General features: G+C 41.0%; 2 protein-coding genes and 1 long non-coding RNA gene across 4 annotated transcripts in view; 2 read left to right on the top strand and 1 right to left on the bottom strand.

Moving 5' to 3' along the window:
• Window positions 1–5,079, top strand: part of SERPINB5 (serpin family B member 5) — a 22,074-nt gene extending 16,995 nt beyond the window's left edge. For both annotated transcript variants that reach the window (XM_051798947.1, XM_051798948.1), the window contains exons 5-7: window positions 950–1,092; window positions 2,508–2,675; window positions 3,598–5,079. In XM_051798947.1, coding sequence (XP_051654907.1) covers window positions 950–1,092; window positions 2,508–2,675; window positions 3,598–3,990 — 704 coding nt within the window. In that variant the 3' untranslated portion in view covers window positions 3,991–5,079. The remainder of the gene's footprint in view (window positions 1–949; window positions 1,093–2,507; window positions 2,676–3,597) is intronic.
• Window positions 280–8,415, bottom strand: LOC127476258 (uncharacterized). Its single transcript, XR_007906529.1, has 3 exons — window positions 8,231–8,415; window positions 7,609–7,824; window positions 280–415 (listed from the first exon to the last, which is right to left on the bottom strand). It is a non-coding gene; the product is annotated as an uncharacterized LOC127476258 (long non-coding RNA).
• On the top strand, window positions 8,411–19,497 carry LOC127476255 (serpin B12-like). The gene is made up of 8 exons (XM_051798944.1): window positions 8,411–8,719; window positions 13,795–13,979; window positions 15,564–15,677; window positions 16,040–16,171; window positions 17,030–17,147; window positions 18,375–18,517; window positions 18,717–18,887; window positions 19,010–19,497. The coding sequence occupies exons 2-8, from the start codon at window positions 13,809–13,811 to the stop codon at window positions 19,412–19,414; spliced, it is 1,254 nt and encodes a 417-aa protein (XP_051654904.1). The 5' UTR covers window positions 8,411–8,719; window positions 13,795–13,808; the 3' UTR covers window positions 19,415–19,497.

Here is a 19,497-nt window from a genome sequence, read left to right as displayed (position 1 = left end):
GCAAGATGATTTGGGAGAATGACAGGTCCTGGTTGTGGAGTGTCACAAAACTCTGACACCAATATGTTAAGCCCAGACCCTAACTCCTTTAAAAGCTTTATTTTAATGGGAAGTACTTGCTGGACTCTGAATTTCAGGCTGTTAATCAATATACCACCTCCTTTTGCCAGTGAGGGTAACACAAGCAGATGGGCATCTCTTATTTGCCTTCCTACGGAAGCCTGGGCAGAGATGGCTCTGGGGTTGGTTGCCACCTGTTGCCCTCGTGTGGTACAAATAAGGAAACACCATTTACGAGTCTGGTCCTTCCAGGCTGGAACAGGTGTCCATGTGGAAGCATCTTGCCCTTCAAAGACAGGACTTGCCTCCCCAGAGCTCTGAATTCAGGGTCAGTTATGGCAGTGCTTGAACAGGTCTGAAACAGAGAGAAAACATGTCATTTACATCTTCTTTTTGAAGTCTGTCACAGTATTTGGTTATTAAATGTAATCAGAGCAGCATTTTTTGTTATTCTGGTAATTTTATTCTCATGTATCAGTTTAGAAATGAGTAGCTGCTAGTGCTAGTGTGGAACTTCCCTTCAAGTCTTACTGTCCAAATGACAAATGTTTTTTCACTTACATCTGTTGAATGTCACTGAAAAATGAGCACCTTCTTTAAGGTATTGAAAAAAAAGCAGGAGACATAGTTTTGATTCCATGCAATATAAGCCAACAAAACACGTAATTTGGAAGATCTGCTTTGATCCTAAATTCCATATCAAAAATTAAGCTGCAATTTTAAGTAAGTACTTCTTTTTGAAATTTTCCATTAGAAATAAAATCTTTTATCTATGAGACGCAGGACAAAAATGTTTTTAGTTCAGTGAAATGCTACCATATTCACTTGAAGCAATTGATATAATGTTAATATATTGTTGTATTAACAACCACCTTAAACTTGTTCACAGGCAAAATGGAGAATATTTTGAACGAGGATAGTGTAAGTGGTGAGACTCAGATCCTTCTAGTTAATGCAGCTTATTTTGTCACAAACTGGATGAAGAAGTTCCCAGAGGCAGAGATCAAAGAATGTGCTTTTAAAGTCAACAAGGTATGTTATGAAAAAAATAAAATAAAATGGAGTACTGTTTCTTCTCATGAAGATGTAAACTTTGATCTAAGGAAATGACAACAAGACAAAATGAGAAATGTTTTTTGCCACAGCATTCTTAGACTCTATCTAAACTTATATGGTGTTGCAAGGGTCTCAGACTGTCCTGTTAGTGTGTCAGTGAGTATATACCAGTTAGTATGTGATCTGAGTACGAGTGATCAGAAGCAGCGATTGTCTGTAAGGAGATGCACATTCTCATGAGTAGCTTATTCCAAGAGATTGAAAGGTTGGAGGAACCAGAGGTTGCACCTAAAAACCAGCAGAGGCGAAGCATGAAACACTGCATTTCTCGTAGTCACAGAGATAGTGAAATATCTACAACTGTTACACCTCTTTGAGTACATCCCTTAGGTGCCTGGCCCTGTGTTTTCCTCAGCAGAGGTGTTGCCCCATCAATCTCCCTCTTTCCAACCAGGCTCAGGTCTGCAGCCTTCTGCATATTAGTCCTGCTTAGCCATGAGGTCCAAATGGGTGTAGCACCTATGGCTGGTGCATTCAGGAATCTGTGACCAGTAATGAATATTGTAATCAGACAGTCAGCTTTAAACCAGGATACAAAGCTGCACAACATTTGTGAGATAGAGAGATTATACTCCAAATATATACATGTATACCTATATATATATATAGATGCAAAAGAAAAGTTGAAGTTTCAGGTTCACTAAAAATGTTAATAAATTACCTATTCAACCAATAGTTTCAGCCAAAAAAATTTAAAAAATTATACAATCAACACTAAAATTTTTAAGTGAAACATCTCAACTTTTTTTTCCAATGTAACATTTTCTACTGAATTTGAATTTTGAATGTTTCCATGTGAACAGAACAGTTTTTTAAACCTTCTTTATGAAATAAAGAATTTTTTTTGTTTTGTTTTGTTTCATTCACAAAAAGCAAAGACATAGGAATTTAGGTAAGCCTGAAATTTCTTCTTATTCTATTTCAGCTCCTGAACCAAAAAATCAATTATTCATACGAACAGCTTGACCTTCACTGTTGAGATGTGCTCAGTGCCTGACACTTAGTGGCATTATGTATATAGTATAGTTTGTAGCACTCAGGGAAAAAGGCATGAAGGGCCACCGATACTAGGTAAATTGCTCTTTTAAGGCACACCCCCAATATGTTGCTATTGTATTAAGTAGAATACCGTCCCACTTTTCTTTGGAAAGCTGCCTACTGTAAAAAGCCAACATTGTGTTTTGCTGCTGCTTTCATTACCTATGAAAGCCAAAAAATTCTGTGGTGGTAACTCAATATCCTACTTCCAGGCAAGCTTGCAAACTTTTCTGTCTCAGCATCTGATTTGTGAATTAAAAGGAATGAGAGATTGTTTCCTCTATGTTTTGCAGACTGAAACTAAACCAGTGCAGATGATGAATCTGGAAGCTACTTTTTGCCTGGGATATGTAAAAGATTTAAATGTTTCCATCCTTGAACTTCCATGCCTTAACAAACATATAAGCATGCTCATTCTGCTACCCAAAGAAATTGAAGATGAGACCACTGGCCTGGAACAGGTGAGGGAAAAAAGTAGAATTGCTATGATACTTCCTTGGAAACAGCCCATTTATAATGCCATATGTTTATGGAAGGTTTTTGTTATCTTGAAGCAATGCATAAGGAAACAAAAAGTAAGTTTGTGAAAATTAATAAGGCATTTCCTAAAGAACAACAATTTCTTATGTCATTTCTCTATGAAAATTTTAGAATATATTTTCACTCCTCTTCAAAGTTCATTAAGGACTAATTAATTAATTAATAAAATTATTTAAGATTAAAAGACAGATAATCACACAGTTCTCCTTTGTAATTTGCTGCAACTGTCCACAAATTTTAAAGGCAGGAAGAATGTGTCTTTGCATCTGGAAGATACTTTCATACGCCCTAGTAAATAACAGAACACACATATCTTAAAATGCCTTTCTTGATAGCAATTTGTTGTGGCCCCACATTCTGCCTCCTCACTTTCCAGTTTTAAAAAAATTGCTCAAACAGCTGCATGTTTGATTGAGATCAGGGACTGTATTCTGAGCATTTTTCTGTCCCAGATAGCAGCAATTTCTGATCCTCTGCAGGATCAGGAATAAAGACTTTGGATCTCTACCAGTTGGCCAGGTGTAACCTGGGTAGGGACTGTATTTCTCAGGTTCCTTCATATGGTTGTTGAGGTGATTGCTTATCAAAAGCTTGCCAGAGCATGCACATACAGTAGATTTCTTCTAGAGGCCAGTCCTATGGATTAAATCATACTTGCACCAATGTAACTGAGAGTATGTTAAACCTAAATGCTGCAGTTGTTAATTGAAAAGAACAAGTTGCCTTTTGGACTTTATGTTTTGGAGACTTGATAGGAGAGAGAAGTTCAGGAATGGTCTGTTGTTTTTTTCCTCTCTTTCCTTGGACTGCTCATTAATTTCCTCTGTTCCTTTACATTTTCAGCTGGAAAAGGCACTGACTCCTGAGACATTATTACAGTGGACCAATCCCAGCATGATGGCCAACACCAAAGTGAATGTATTTCTTCCAAAGTTTAGCATAGAAGGTGACTATGACCTGAAGCCACTTCTGGAAAGCCTGGGAATGACAAATATCTTCAATGAAAGTGCATCAGATTTCTCTGAGATGTGTGAGACAAAAGGTGTGGTTTTGTCAAAGATCATCCATAAAGTCTCCTTGGAAGTAAATGAACAAGGTGGTGACTCCCGAGAGGTACCAGGATATCGGATTCTGCAACACAAAGATGAATTTAAAGCTGACCATCCATTTATCTTTTTGTTTAGACATAACAAAACTCGCAATGTGATTCTCACAGGCCGATTCTGTTCTCCCTAAGCAGGGCGTATTCATTATGAAAAAGCACATTTACATTTATGGTGGTGCATGCTCCTGTAAAGCTTGTCATCCTGACAATCATCTTTGAAAGGAAATCTAAGAGTTCCATATATTGGCTGGGTAATACAATGTACTCTACATATGCAGCAGAACTAGTTTATCTCCTTATGTTTCATCCCCTTAAGCTGAAGGATTTCCATTGTGAAAAACACTTCATTGAGAAGTATCCCAGCCTTGCAACAAGAATATTCTGTTCCTCTGTGACTCCTTTTTCCCAAAATGAAGTGAACTGAGAGCCTGATTTAAGACAGACCAGGGGTTGGAAAGGGTCTTGGGAAGACATTCCTGCTCCCTAGTCAAACCACTCTCTCTTGTGACTCAGACTCTCTGGATTCCTACTGCCTATAAGGAGAACTGTGCACATGTGGTGTGATAGCTCTCCCCTTGGACCTGGCTGCACTCTGGTGGTCCAGGGTGCCCTACAAGACCCTACCAATGCTCAGTGAAACAGTGCCCAAGTTCTGCAGCATAGCTAAACTATTCAGGCTGGCATCAGAATTTGCATCTGTGAAACATCAGTCACACTGAGGCCTATGGATGCCAGAGGCAAAAATCATGGTGACAGAATGTATACCCAGAAGACTCTTCAGCATGAGCTACATCATTTCCCAGACTGGGGAGGTTGGATTCTTCTGTGTGGCATTTTTTCATTCAATCCCTTCAGACATGGAAGATGGGACAAGTTCAGCGCAGTTATGAGGAGCCCTGTTGTATATATCCTAAGAAAAAGAACATCATGCAATTCAAGGATAGAACACAGTTGGATTAATACTGGAAGTGCCACACTTCTAGTTCTGGATTCAGCATTAAGGAAACTCCTCTACAGTTACTTAATGTCTGAAGCATGAGAAAGAAATAAGGACTTCAACTTGAGTGAAATTAACATTGTAATTACTAGTCTTCAAATTCCACATGAGATCATGGTAATCAGATTTCATTTCTATCTAAAGACTGCCTGCTGCATATGTTCAGTACTGATTTACCTAATTACTGTTCAGAATAAAGCACTATAAAACCTGTGTCAAATGAGCAATACCTCCAGTGTCAGTCTTTGTGTTCACTGACAGTGTCAGTGTTCACTCTTGACTTCCAATAAATAATAGGAATGGCAAACAGATTCACTTAGGCCACAGAGTCAGAATAAAAAAAAACCTAAGTGAATGTCTGGATTGCCCTTCTGGGCCACATGATGATAGTTTCCAGTAAGGAATATGTTACTAGCTGGTCAGGATATACAGAGAATTCAATTATCTATTCTCAAAGGATGGGAGTATTTTACTGAAGAAATCCTCTTGGTGCCTCAGGTCTGAAAGCAGCTGGAAAGAGATTTCTAAATGGAAAGAGGCAACCCCAAGTATGCATACTTTCAACATCAGAGAGCAGTGCTGTGGTTATTGAGAATTTAGAGACTGTTTTGATTCTTATCAACCCATGAAAGATTTCACAATGATTCAGTAGTTTTTGAGTGTGATTCAGTAGTTTTACCTGTTCCCTTCCCTCTGTGGACGTTTAATGGGCTCTAATGCATTTTAATGCCAGAGGTTAACTTCGGTCTTTGGTCCATATCTTTGAGGGTACTGAGGAGACTAACTTCCACCAAAAACAATGGGAGGTGAGACCCTGCAGACCTCTATGGATCTTTGCTGATATGCATCAGGTATCTTGATTCATGGATAGTAGTCAGAAGAATGAAAAATATAAAAATTACTGTGCAGCCCATCCTGTCTGAGAAGGAATTACCTGCAAAGATCTTTACTGGCTCAATTTCAGTGATACCTGAACGATTGGTACACACAATCATGGTCTGATCTGCTTTGGAGGCTGGGGTCAGATTTATCCAGGGTTATTTAATCACTGTGATTTCTCCTGGTTCTCCTGTATGAGGTGTGTCAGGACACTGTGCATGGGGTTGATGACTAAGCAGCTGCACAGGCAGTCTGTGCATAGGCAAGATGGATTAGTTGCCTCTAGTCCGTACAGTTTGTGTTTGGGCACTAACTCTTCATCAGGTAGTTCCAGTTGTTCAGTAGGCCATATCACACTTACTGCTACATCTGTGCTGGTCTGCTAGACTAATGAAAACCTCTGGTAGATTACCCATCTCTCTTTTTCTGCCTGGATGAGATTTTCTGAAGGAGAAAAGCTCAGACATCACTTCCAAAGCGTTTTGAGGTTCTGAAAACATTCCAATTCAGGAGCCAGTCTTCATTTAATAGAGGTTGTATTCTGTTTAAATGCTGATCAGAGCATTTGGCATATCCCCACAAATTTATGTAAGCATGCTTTGTCCTTGTGATAGCTTTGCCAGGAAGGGTTATCCCGTGAAAGCAGAGCGAAACAGCCTTAGGGTGGGGCCCATCTTTCTGCACCTCTTGACTAATACCAAGGTATCCCAGTCTGTGCAAGGCAAGCAGATGTTAGAGATACAAAACTGTCTTAGCCCACATAAGGCAAAGCCCCTTATTGGTCATTTGTAAACATGGTGCCTTGCCCATGAAAATCTTCATTTTTCACTTCTGCCTCTTCTCTCTACCAGTCCCAGTGTGACGCCTTTCCATCTTGCAGCACTTCTTCTCATGGAGAAGTATCCATGAGGCTCCTGCTGGTGTGAGAACCATGTTAGAGTCTATTGTTTGTTCCACCCGTGTTGGAACACCCCTGTGGGCCTTGGGCAAGAAATCTCATGGGAGGACATGGGAAAATGTGTGTGGGAGTTTGTGTATAGGAACACTTATGTGCTGAAAGGTGTTGGTTACAATGGAGAGAGTGAACATAGCTGAGGACTTGCTCAGACTGAAAAGGCGCTCCACCTCAGCTTTCAACAGAGCGTTACTATCCAGTGATGGATGATGCCCCTGATGGAAAAAAGCAAGCCATGGCTGGTTTGGCAGGCAGTTGCAAACTGTAGTGTTATGTGCCTAGTCATCTCATCATTTGCTCATCTGCACAGTCATTGCCCACTTCCTGCTCCTAGCATTTGCTTGAGGAGAAGGGATACATTTTAATGTTTGGTGGTAGCAAAAGCTGTTTGTGGGGAAGAGCAGTTTGGATTTGAAACTTGAAAAATGCAAGGTAGGGCCAATTGGCCTTACTGGAAAAGCAGGACACTTTCGTTAATGTAGTATCCTAAGGGCCTAGAAAAGACAAGATTTCCACATACATTGACATTTCCTGAGGCAAAGCAGTTAAACTGATGTCAGTCAAGGAAGTTCTGAGGGAATATACGGCACAGCAAGTAAAATAAGTCAGTGAGGGAACAATGTCAATGTAGGAGGGAGGGAGAAAGCACAGAGGCTGGAAGAAAGAAAGTCCTGCGAGATACTAAAAAATACCTAGACTTTCACTGAAAAGAGTCTAGGATTCACAAAAGCATCACAAGATACACGAAAAGGCAATTGTATAAATAAATAAGTTTTAAAAATAGAGAAAGAAAGACCTGAGGAGGAAGACTAAGGAGCACTACAGAAACACGAAGGAAGGAAAAACAGAAACAAAGAAGTTAATGGCAAATGAAAGCAAAAAAGTGAGGAAAAGAATAGAGGTAACAAGAACACTCACTTTATCCTTGTGTCTTGCATTGCTTACAAATCCCCCTTTTTGGATGAGAGCACTGGAGCCTGGCCAACTGGGCTGAGACCTTGGCAGAGGAGAAGGGAACAGCAAAGCTGATGGGAGCTGTGCCTAAGGAAGAGGGTAGTCCAGCTTCAGCACTAGAAGGAAACTGTGGGAAGGACAAGGTGATGCTGGGGGATCTTCTTTCTCTTTCCTGCTTACCTACAAATACAAAGCCAGTTTTATGCTTTGTAGGAAAAAAGAAGAGGTGAGAAAGGAAAGACATAAAATTTTCAGGATTGCAAATCCACATACAACCCTGGATCAATTTTGATCTCTGAGACCAGCTGCTATAACCCAGTGTTGCACTTGAGCTCAGTCGTGCTGCTTAGCGGAGATCAAACACTGTGCTGATGCAGCTCCATGCTTCCTTCCTGTTCTTCACTTCCTTCTCACCCTATACTGGAGACTTAACCTATGTCATCAACCACTTCTGGCCTTCTTTTATTCTTAACTCCAAGGATTTAAAAGAATACCTCCTGGCTGAGAATTCCTGTTACACTTCAAGGAAATACTTCTTCCCTTCTCTAATTAAGCTGCTTCCATACACGTAAAGCCGACTCCTTACCTGAGAGAGAGAGATGGCTGTAGGCAACATAAAGCTCATGTGTTTCCCATTCATTTGCTCTGTGCAAGCAAGCTCAGTCCAAACAATCTTGGCATGCAAACACCTATGTCCGAGCCAGACCCCATCAAATTTTAAAGGGACTACACACAGCCGTGTAGCCATGGATCTCCAGGGTTAATGATCAGTTTTCCAGCTGAGGGTGACTTGGCATTGCAATCAGGAAATGTTGCCAGCAGATATTATCTGCCAAACTTGTTGGGCAGCCTTGGGAGAAGTGCTAATAGCATATTGCTAGATGCAGGTTTACCAGTCTTCTGTGAGGAAACCTCATGTTGATGGCATTCACATTGAACTGCAACATGCTGCTATCAGCAGCAATTGGTTAGAGATTGAACAAGAGAGTGGGAGATTTTTGTAATACAGTAGTCACAGGAACGTGCTCCAGAGCTCAGCTGTTGTGCTCTTCATTTAACCTCTTCAGGCAAGAAGGTAAAAATTCTATGTTGTTTTTGTTGTTTTTTTCCCCCCCAAATAACATGTGATATTTTTTTGGCAGATCCAAAGTAGTCTACAGGCTGGTAAACATCATGTTTACAGAAGAAACAGAGAGGGTTTACAGGCTTCAGGCAGCAAAACACACTGCTGAAATTCAGGTGGCTCACACAAAGGAGCTGGTCTTCTGTGAGATATGAATGAGGAATTTAGGAACATATGCCCAAAGATATCAATCTAAAGATTCTTGCCTAAATTTCACAGGCTTTCGAATCTGAAATTTCCACAGAACATCTCTGTCTTCCACAGAACATCCACTGTGGTCTAAGTTCTACAGGACTAATGAGCTCAGGGGCTTAAACGAGAAAGTAGATGCTTTTCTGCCTGTATGTCCAGAAGGGCTGAAGTGCAGGCTCCTTCAGAGCACCTCTACCTACTCTGGTAGAAACAGGCTTCATGTAAAATGATGATGCTGATGACCTGAGCAAACTCACCCACAGAGTGGGAGATATATGTTAATGTAACTTCTTTTCTCAGGTTTCCATGGCAAAAGAAAAAGCCTTGAAATGTTCACTAGATGAGAGAGAGATCCTGCAATTCTTTTATTGGGTTCTTAGGTATTTGCCTGGTACTCTGATCCCCGCTGCCGGGGAAATTGTTTATGTTCCTGAACCATGACTCTATAAAATAGAGAGAGTGGAGTGGTATTAAGATTTTGGTTTTTTTTAGTGGGGATGCTAGTCTTAGCCAGCAAAATATTAGCTCCTGGGTTTGGCAACAACGTTTAGAAGCTTGCCTGTGCAGCTGCACACAGGCACAGCAAATAACTTGCCACTGTACAGCCTGCAACATGCCAATGTATATCCATGTCTGTTTGTGCAGAAATAATTAGCCTAGAATGAGGTATAGAAGATACTGGAGGGACTGATTCAAACTAATAAAAGCAGTCAGTAAAAAGGCTTTCTGGCATAAAAGTAGCATCCTGAGAGGCTAGGTTGTTTGGAAAATGAAATTGGCACCATTTTGCTTGAAAAACTGTTTTTTACTGAAATGTATTGCTTTTTAATTTAAAGTATGGAAATGTTTTGTGTCACTTAGGAATGATTAGAATTTCTGTGTTGTAGGAAATTTAATTTTTCTTATGTGCTCCTTGTCCCTTTCACTCCAAATCATCACGGAAACTTTTGGAATTGTCTTTTTGTAAGAATGGCCATGAAAAACAAGAAAGTAACTTCTACCAATGTTTGTGTGAGGAAACAGCACTATCTGTCATGTGATCTTTTTCTAGGACAGACACATGTAATTTCTGCCTATTCTGTCTTCCTTTGTGTATGAGAGATGAATGTGTATTAAAGCACATTAATGGAAAGCAGATTGAATAAGTAAAACATGCAATAGAAAGTACCATGTGGCATCAGAGAAAACAGGTTCCTTCTTACTTACCTTGTATGAAATACAGAATTACCTTAAAACCAAGGCTACACCTCTCAGCCTCTCTGCCCTATTTACTGCCTCCTTCTGTTGACTGAATAATATAATCTAAATACACCCAATAATTATGATAGATTTGAGCACAGGTGTTTTTTTAATTCTTTGATAATTTTAATTTAGATTTCATTTACCCTTAGCCAAAACCAAAACTATAAAGGGAGGACAGATCATGAATAGTTATAGAGAAGTGTTTGTCATTTCACACAGGTATGGAAGAAGTTTGTCATCCTTGCAAGGTCTGTGGTATGCAGTGGTTTCTTCTGAAGGAAGCTATTTTTCTGGGTGGCTTTTGCTCACATACAGCGGCACCAGTAATTTCCATCTGCTGGACTGTGTTAAATGCTAATGAGCTATTGTGCAAAGCATCTCCCTTCATCAGTGGTTCTGCACTATTGATAATGCTCAATGCACATGCTTTGACTAGTGCAGAACAGCAGCTAGGATCTTCCTGGAACACTTATTTTGCTCTTAATATTGTCCCTTCTTGTCACCCCAAGGTTATTTAAAAGTAACATTACCATTTGTTGTCCACCATGTAGGTGTTCTCCAAATGCCACGGTCCTTGCAGTAGCTCCAAAACTCTGATTGAATTATTACACAGATTATACAGAAGACTTAATGGTGTGGAATCATTCACACACTTGTGCCCACCCCAATTTAGATTAAGAAAGTTCACTAAATCCTTTAAGTCTTCAGTAAGAAAGTTCCTTGACCAACCCATACTTCCCTCTCCTTCATTTGGGTTTCTAGGGCAGCTCTCTAAGTAGTTTCCACTCACAAAACCATGGAGTTGGCTGTAGTGTTTGCACCTGGATGTCTCCCTGAGGACAGCCTGCTGCTTTTGCAAAAGGAGTGGCCACCTCAGTATGCCAGACACTTGCTTTTAAAACCTGTTCCCAGATCCTGGCCTCTCCCTCCATTCTTTGTATGCAGCCCTTTCCCTGCAGGGTAGGGTGGAGGTGCCTCCTTCCCACTGAGTAAGTTTATTAACTCTTTTTTTCTCCCTGACTTGTTCTGAAGTTTGGGCACACCTACAATGTGCCTCATGGCCTACGTTCACCATGACTGATTTCACAGCTCCATTTCAGATTTTTCCAGAGATATGGAAGTAGAACAATAATAACTTAAGAACTGAAGATGCACTGAGTTTTTTTTCCAGAAGTTTCTGAATAGTAGGATGTGAAGGTAGAACAAAAGAGAAATGATTATTTAGTGCAATGTCTTGTGGTAAGATGACTGCACTACTAAAAGGAAAATGAAAACCATACTTCATACAAAGACACGAATAGCAGAGCTAGAACTACTGTTTTCAGAATTAATGAGAAAAACTGATCTTTGATTTCTCTGTGCAGAGAATTTTTTTGGTCTTTCTCCTCTCTTTTCTCCATTTGTATTAGGTCTCTGTGTGAAGTACTTCTGGACTTCAGGGTAAAACAAATGTCTCAGTATGAAACATACACAAACTTCTTCTTTCAGCATCACATGTTCTTTCCACAGAGCTTCATTCAGAAACAGGATGAAGCATTGATTATTGTTGTGCTTTTCAAACTAGTCAAATGGCAAGAAATGTCTGCATTTGCCACACAATGCACCTTCACGTATTCAGGAACTTGACCTTTCAGCTCTTCCAATCCTCTGCAGCAATCTGTCTTAGGCTCAGTTTGTTTTTCTGTGGACTGAGTTCATTCCTGTTGTCTGGCACTTGCTGTGGGCTAAGATAGTTTGCACAGATAAGTGCTGCATCTTGGCTGAGCCATGTCAACACCCAACGCCCTGGCAACTTCTTCTGGCACCTGTGTTCCAGCTTCTCATGCAAAATGAATACCTGGCTCATGGCTGAGTAAGAGGTAGCCTGCACTCTGCATTTTAAGAACAGTGCAAGACGTTTTGAGTAGCTCTTCGAAAAAAGAAAACTGTAAAGGGCAGGGTCTCTGTGAGGTGGGGGGGCTGTGGCTGTGGTAGAACTGGGGCCTCAGTGGGAGAGCAGGGTGACAGGAGAGCATTGGCTGGAAGGGGATGGAGGTCTCTGGCACCAGGCAACGCTCCCCATGAAGGCTCTAGACCACTCTCAGAGGGGCAGTGACAGCCCAGGACAGTCTGTATATGGCCCCTGCTGATAAATGATCCTGAAGTTCAGCTTTTCACAAGCCTTTCCCCACCCTTAACCTTTGGTGACACAAACTGGAGCTCCTCATGTAACTTTGCCTAGCAGGCTGCAGCAGCCAGGCAGACAGGGCTGAGAAGGAGTGCCTGCCTGCTGTGCCATGGCCTTCTGTGGGCACTGGGCATAACCACTTGGCTGTGCACTGACTTGTTTTAAAAATGGAGAGGAACTGCGGCAGCTTGCTCTGGACCTGACCCATGCTAGTCCCAGTGCAGACTGAGAGGGAGAGCCAGCCAGATCTGTGCCATGGGAGACATGAAGGACTTCTCTCCATACTGTGGCCATATATTTTCCCCTAAATAAATCATCTTTCTGAAACATAGACCACAACTACCTAGCTCTATGTCTGCAAGAAGACGAGTGTATGCTTTGCTTTTCATACATTTTTTTCATTTGTGCTGTTCAAAATATTATTTGTTTGATACTGAAAGTGATGTGGTTTGTTTTTTGTTGGTTTTTGGGTTTTTTTGGTATAATGATTCCGTAAAAGTTTGTGTGATCCCACTCATATCCACATAACACCTTTACTATTCTCCTAAGATTCAGGAAAGGAGTTTATAACCCTTTTTCTTCACAGTCTCCTCCTTGCAAGGACCAAGCTGAACTTGGTCCTAACTTGTTCTTAGCAGAGTGAATTGAAAGTAAATGACCCATGGGAAAGGTATCAGACTGTAATGTTTCTAGTACAAAAGAAGAGATTGACACAGATCTTGTTATATCATTGAGCAGGAAGTTACAAAATTTTTTTCAGGGCTCTTGAGCTATTACTTTGTTTGGAATTTTTAGTTGTGTATCCTGCCTGAATCTGTGGCTCCTGGAAAACTCACGAGAGGTGAAAAAGTGTATTTCAAACTGTTAATGTTTCCATATGTAGTTCAGTCTCCATAGCTGTTAATTACCCTTTTTGATGTATGTAAACATTCAACTAATAGTGATTTTATTATTATAAGCCTATTGCTTGAAACCTGTATACTACAGCTTTGGTTACCACACATGGTTATATGCAGGCATAGTTTCTGTCACCAAGTCTGTGTCACTGTATTTTGTTAAAAGAGAAAAGAGTTGTTGCAACTATATCCATCAAACCAGTCTGGAGGAGGAAAATGTTAATCCATAGCTGACTGATTTCAATATCATGAGCTGAAATAAGATACAGCATGGGATAAGACAAAAAAAGGGTCCTTTCTGAGGACCCTATGTGTGTGTAGGTCCGTTTTCCAGACCCTCTGTGTCCTTGATACATCTGTGCATTACAGACTGACAGATATGTGCAAGGGTGGCTGTTTCAAACTCCCAGAATTTAGAAAACTTTTATTATTTAGCAACCAGCTATGGGATAAACTCAGGGCAGACAGGTGCTTCATAGCGTCTAGCTAGACAAGCTGCATTAAATTCCTTCATTCTTTTGTGCTCCCAGTTATCAGATGCTTCATGATGAACTCCATTTCTAGACCAGTTACTGAGTTTTGCCTTGATCTCTACAATAAGCTCAACAGAAATGCAGAGGACACAAATATCGTCTTCTCTCCAGCGAGCATCTCTGTTGCCCTGGCCCTGATCCATCTAGGTGCCAGAAACAACACTGCTGCTCAGATAGAAAAAGTAAGTATTAACAAACCATGCCGAGATGCTTCCTCATTTCTTGCTGTTCCCTTAATGAAAATGTTGGGCATCCTAGCACGACACATGTGCAAGGGTCTCATAGGAAACCTGCACAAATGCAGGCACAGATTCTGCCTTCACAGTCGTGCTTGGTGCACTACGATCCTTGCCATCTGCTAGTGTGAGTCTCATCATGCCCCCACGCAAGAGCAAGGAGCAAGGACTGAATGGGAAGTGGCAGTACAGCACAGTGGGGCACTCTGGCTTTCCCCAAGCCTGCTGTCAGAATATCAGACTTGGTTTCAAAATTATAGATCAGAGTTTCTTGTTGTGGTTGGTATGAGAATCCTTAAGTTGTGTCTGGGTGGGCAGTGGGGAGAGCTGCAGAAACCTGAAGTAGTTGCATCTGTATGGCTGGAAGCATTAGCTCACTTGTCACTTATGACATTCAAGAGTCAAAGTGTCTCACCTCACAGAGACCCCTTCAATCACTGTGCCTTTACTCCCTGCAGGACAAGTTCTGCTTTCTACAACCTTTCTTCTCTTTTCTTGTTTGAGCCTATGAGTGGTAAAAACCCAATAATCCTAAGGCAAAAGTTCTTCTGAGTAGCTGACTCTGTACTGGTACATTTTAATGCATCATATTCTAACACTACCACGTGCACAGTCTGACTGCTGGATCACCCACAGCCAAGGTAGATGTGCTCTCCTCGTGAGGATTCCAGAGTGTAGTGGGTTGACCTTGGCTGGTGGCTGCCAGGTACCCACCCAGACATTCTCTCACGCTCCCTCTTCTACAAGGACAGGAAGAGAAAATAAGATTAAAAAGCTTGGGTGTCAAGATAAGGACAGGGACATCACTTGGCAATTACTGTCACGGTAAAACAGACTTGACTCATTCTGGAGCTGGCTGAACCAGCTCAGTTTGACATATAGTCTGTTCTCTTCATACAGAGGCCTGCAGCCCCCCTGGCTACCATAATGATACCACATCAAACTGATACACAGGGACTGCTGCTTGTTTTGGGAAAGAAAGGGGGACTGCTTAATATCAGTATCCTCAATAAAAAGAGTAAGTCTATGTATGATGCAACATTATTGTAATGGAGAAGCTGCTGGAAATTTTTCAGTGAGATATTTGCACATTAGAAACAAGGACTGGTTTCCATTAAGAGCACTATGGTTTTGATATATTTCCTAAGCTGATGCCAGTATTTAGAATGGTTGCAAGAATCCAATTTTGATGTTTTCAAAGAAAAACATTTGTTTGGGGCAACTTTTTATTTTGAAATTTAAGGTAACTGTAGCAATGAAACACAAATCAAATATAAACATTCTGGGGTAAGGAAGAGAAACACTTTGAGGGATTAGTGCAAGTTCTTCTGGGTTTGTTAATATAGACGTGAGTCTGAACATGAGTATATGAACAATTTCAAGTCTGCCATTTCAGCTGATAAGTGAAGCTGAGAAAACATATTTTATAAATCTACACCACTTATCCAGGGCAGCACAGCAAAGCTTTTAATCGAGGAAAATGCTTTTATCCCAGTTACAGTTGCCATAACTTGGCATCTTCAACTGCAGGTGCTCCACGTCAGGAAATCTGCAGGAGGAATGAGCCTTGGATATGATCAAGAGAATGCAACCCCAGAAATGGAGCCAAAAGAAACTCGGGAGAGACAGCCTTCCTTCTCACAGGTGCGTCCTTGGGTGGGGAGAGCTGGAACACTGTCTTCCCTGTGAGGTAGGTTAGTAGGGGTAAAGCACTAGTTTGCCACTGGAGGGAGTCAAGATCACAGGCTCAGAGTCTACCTAATCCTCTTGGAAAAGCCTGATACAAGGTGTTATTTTATTAAGGGCCAAACCTTTCAATAAGTCAATACCAAAGCCTTCAGTGATCTCATCTGAAAGAGGATCAGGCTACAAAGCTTGGAGTAGCTGGATCTAAAAATGACTTCAGCAGGAGTTAGCCTTACAGCGTAATCTAATTAAGATGCAAATTAAAAAACCAGAGCTATACAGAGGAATAATTTTAATTGTTGTGTTTGAAATAATCCCAGTGTAACAAGGATGGAGACCTTAACCATAAAGTGTTCCAGACATTGCTTTTGCAACTACAAAACCTTGGCGAAAGATATGTTTTAACCCTGGCCAACAATCTCTTTATACAACAAGGATTTGAAATCCAGCAGGTAAGTTACCTGTATCTGCTAATTGCTGTGGCCCTGCCCTCAAGCTTCCCTTTAACCGAATCTCACTGTTGCCCCTCTCGTTTATGCTTTGGAGCACTTAGTGTGCTTCTTGGAGCTATATCTCTTGGGGCCTCTGGGAAAGAGACAAGATTGTCAACTTTCAGTTATTTTATTTAAAATAAAACAAACCACCTTGTGGATATCAATAGCTACAGAACAAAAATAAAGCAGAGGGCTGTTCACTTTTGGCATGGCTACACTTAGCCAGAGGTGAACCAACAGCCAAAAAATGTCCTATTCAAGCTGTCTGTAAACTACCTACTTCTGGCGCAGCAGTAAGTTTGGAGAGGACTTATCACCTGGGATGTTGAACAGATTCATGCACAGAGCTGCTGTCCTGAATTTCTTGCTCCTTTCTTACTGAATGAAGAGTGGTCTTGAGATTACTTGGTAAGGCTATCTTGCTAGTTACATCTTAACTTTTCTGTCAGTTATTTCTATTGAGTTTCTATTGAGTTATTTAGATACTTGAGCATCAAAAAACATATTTCACATTTTCTCTCTTTATTGTTTTTTTACCTGGACATCAGTTGTGCAGTTCTCCATGAGAAGACTCTTTCTCCTGGCTTTCTTGCTACTTGTTTACCTTTTTTGCCTATACAATAGAATAATTATCTTGTTTTCAAAGATTCTCTGAATAAACTTCAGATAGTTGATGTTTCCAAAATGAAACTTTGCCTTATGGAGTCAAAAGGTCCCTCACCATTTCTAAAACACTGTTGAACCATTAATTTCTTTCCAAAGGGAATAAGTGTTTAATAGACCTGATCAAGTCATAATCTTTATTTTGCTTTACAGCAATTTCTAATGTGTACCAAGGAACTGTATGGAGCAATGCTGCAAACAGTGGACTTTCATGGTGCTGTTGAAGCTGCTAGAAGAAAAATTAATGCTTGGGTTGAGAGTGAGACACAAGGTAAAACAAAGCAAAACCGTTGTCATACTCTCGCTGCTTTCTTACACTGCTTCAACAAATGAAATTCCAGAATATGAAAAGCAAAGGCCTGTCTACATGTCGGGGTGTTCACTCTTATGCTGTTTAAATATAGTTTGTCTTCCCATCCACTCTTGAAAGTTACCAGATAAATTATTTCTGAATTAAAAATATGTTTGTTGTCAAATACTTTCGTATTCCCACCCTTATGGCTGGCATGGTAATTACAGTAATACCTATAAGGCTTGACCAGACCAACTGCTTCTGCAAACAGCCACAAATGCAGATACAGCAGGGGATGGAAGCCATGAGATTTATGGTGAGACTGGGAGCAGCCAGGAAGAGTGGTGGTGGGGAGTGAACCCGTCTGGGGACCTGGTTATATGTAAAGCAATGCCCCCAAAGATGAGAGATGTCACCATCACAAGTGACATAATTTAACCAACTGTTGCCCATGACAGGGCAGCAGGGGCCATTGGCTTTTACTGATTGGACTAAACATGATATCTGCCATTTTCCTTTAGTTTTGCCAGATCTGCAGTAGCAGTGGGACGAAAATTTCCTAAATCTTCTGGCTGAACATAAACCAGAACTTCCTCAGGAACAGGCAAATAGATTTGATGGCTTCTGCAATTTCTCAGCTGCCCATCTCCTGACCAAGCCTGTCCTTGTACTGGCAGAGCAGCCTGTGATTGGTGTGGGGAAGACGTGTTAACAGTTGGCTCCCAGTAAGAGAGCTGAAAGTTCAGAAGCCACCTCAGACAGGGTTAGGAACCATCCTTGGTCTGGGTGCTCATATGAAGCCTGTGGACCTGCTAACTCCTACCTCAGCCTCTGTGTAGAAAGTCAAAAGCTCCATGGCCAGTTAAGTGCTGTGCTTGATAGGAAGGAAAAGATGCCCTCATGCAAACCAAAATATGTGTTTAATGGTGCTGTCTCTTTTACCATGATAAATGTCACCTGACACATACGTATGGTCACTGGCAGTGACAGCTGGCTAATTTGGTGACCCCCAGTTCTCCTGTCCTCCCTGGCTGGTAACAGTGCAGAGGAATCTACCATTTGTTTATGTATATTTTTTCTGTCCTTTGAATAAACCAAAAGTTCCTAAGTTTTCCCAAAACTAAGTTCACAGGCCAGTTATTGAGTCTAAACCCAGAGTCTTAATGACAACTAATAAATACTTACGTATTTCAAAATTCCCCTTAGGTAAAATCAGGGAACTCTTTGCTCCTGGTGTGATTGATGGACATGCATTGCTGGTGCTGGTGAATGTCATCTACTTCAAAGCACCCTGGGAACACAAGTTTGAGGAACAAAAAACAGTACAGAGAGATTTTAAACTGAATCAGGTACATCTACATTCTGTATATTTTAACACTATTTACTCTGGAAAGCGTGATCACTGCAGAAGCACAATGTCCAAGGCTTAGCTGCCCGTGATTAAGGTAAGGTAAGGGTGTTTTGGGAACTTAACTTGCTTCTCCTGTTGGGAAGAGGTGTTAGTAAGGGCTGTATTGCGTAAGTGACTTCATATTTTCTTTTCAATAGAACAGAAAAAAACCTGTGCAGATGATGTATCAGAAAGGCACATTTAAACTAGGCTACATTGAGGAGGTGGGTGCTCAGATCCTTGAACTCCCTTATGCTCAGAAGTCACTGAGCATGATCATCCTGCTGCCAGGTGACGTGGCTGATGGATCTATCAGTGGGCTGGAGCAGGTAAGGCAGTTTATATCATGGGCTAGAACTGAAAGTTAGTTGTCTGAATTAACAGTGGGTAAAGATCTAAATTTTTAAAGTTGCCCACCTATTTTAATCTCTTTTTCCCCCCCATCTTTTAGATTGAAAGCAAAATGACCTATGAAAATTTAATGCTGTGGACCTCTGTAGAGAACATGTTTGAGACAACAGTGGAGGTCTACCTCCCCCGATTCAAGCTTGAAGACACATTTAACCTCAATGAGGTGTTACAAGAGATGGGGATGACTGATATCTTCACTGAATCAAAAGTTGACCTCTCTGCAATGTCGTTTGCAAAATCTCTGGTGCTGTCAAATGTTGTCCATAAGACGTATGTGGAAGTCAATGAGGAAGGCACCGTAGCAGCAGCTGGTACAGGAGCTAGCATTGTGAGGAGATCTATGCCTCTCACAGAAGTGTTTATGGCTAATCGCCCTTTCTTATTCTTTATTCGACACAATCCTACCAATACTATTATTTTTTTTGGTAAACTCTGTTCACCTTAAAATCAGGGCTGTTTTATAACATTGTAAGGAACACCCGGATGAAAATCAGAAATTGTACTTTTTTTCCCCAGTGCATTCTTAAT

This window comes from Manacus candei, unplaced genomic scaffold (assembly GCF_025592945.1).
Source record: "Manacus candei isolate 608988 ecotype Guabito, Panama unplaced genomic scaffold, ASM2559294v1 h1tg000049l, whole genome shotgun sequence".
Lineage (NCBI taxonomy): Eukaryota > Metazoa > Chordata > Aves > Passeriformes > Pipridae > Manacus > Manacus candei.
The sequence above is the reverse complement of the archived record's forward strand: the minus strand, read 5'-3'. Positions and strand labels throughout refer to the sequence as shown.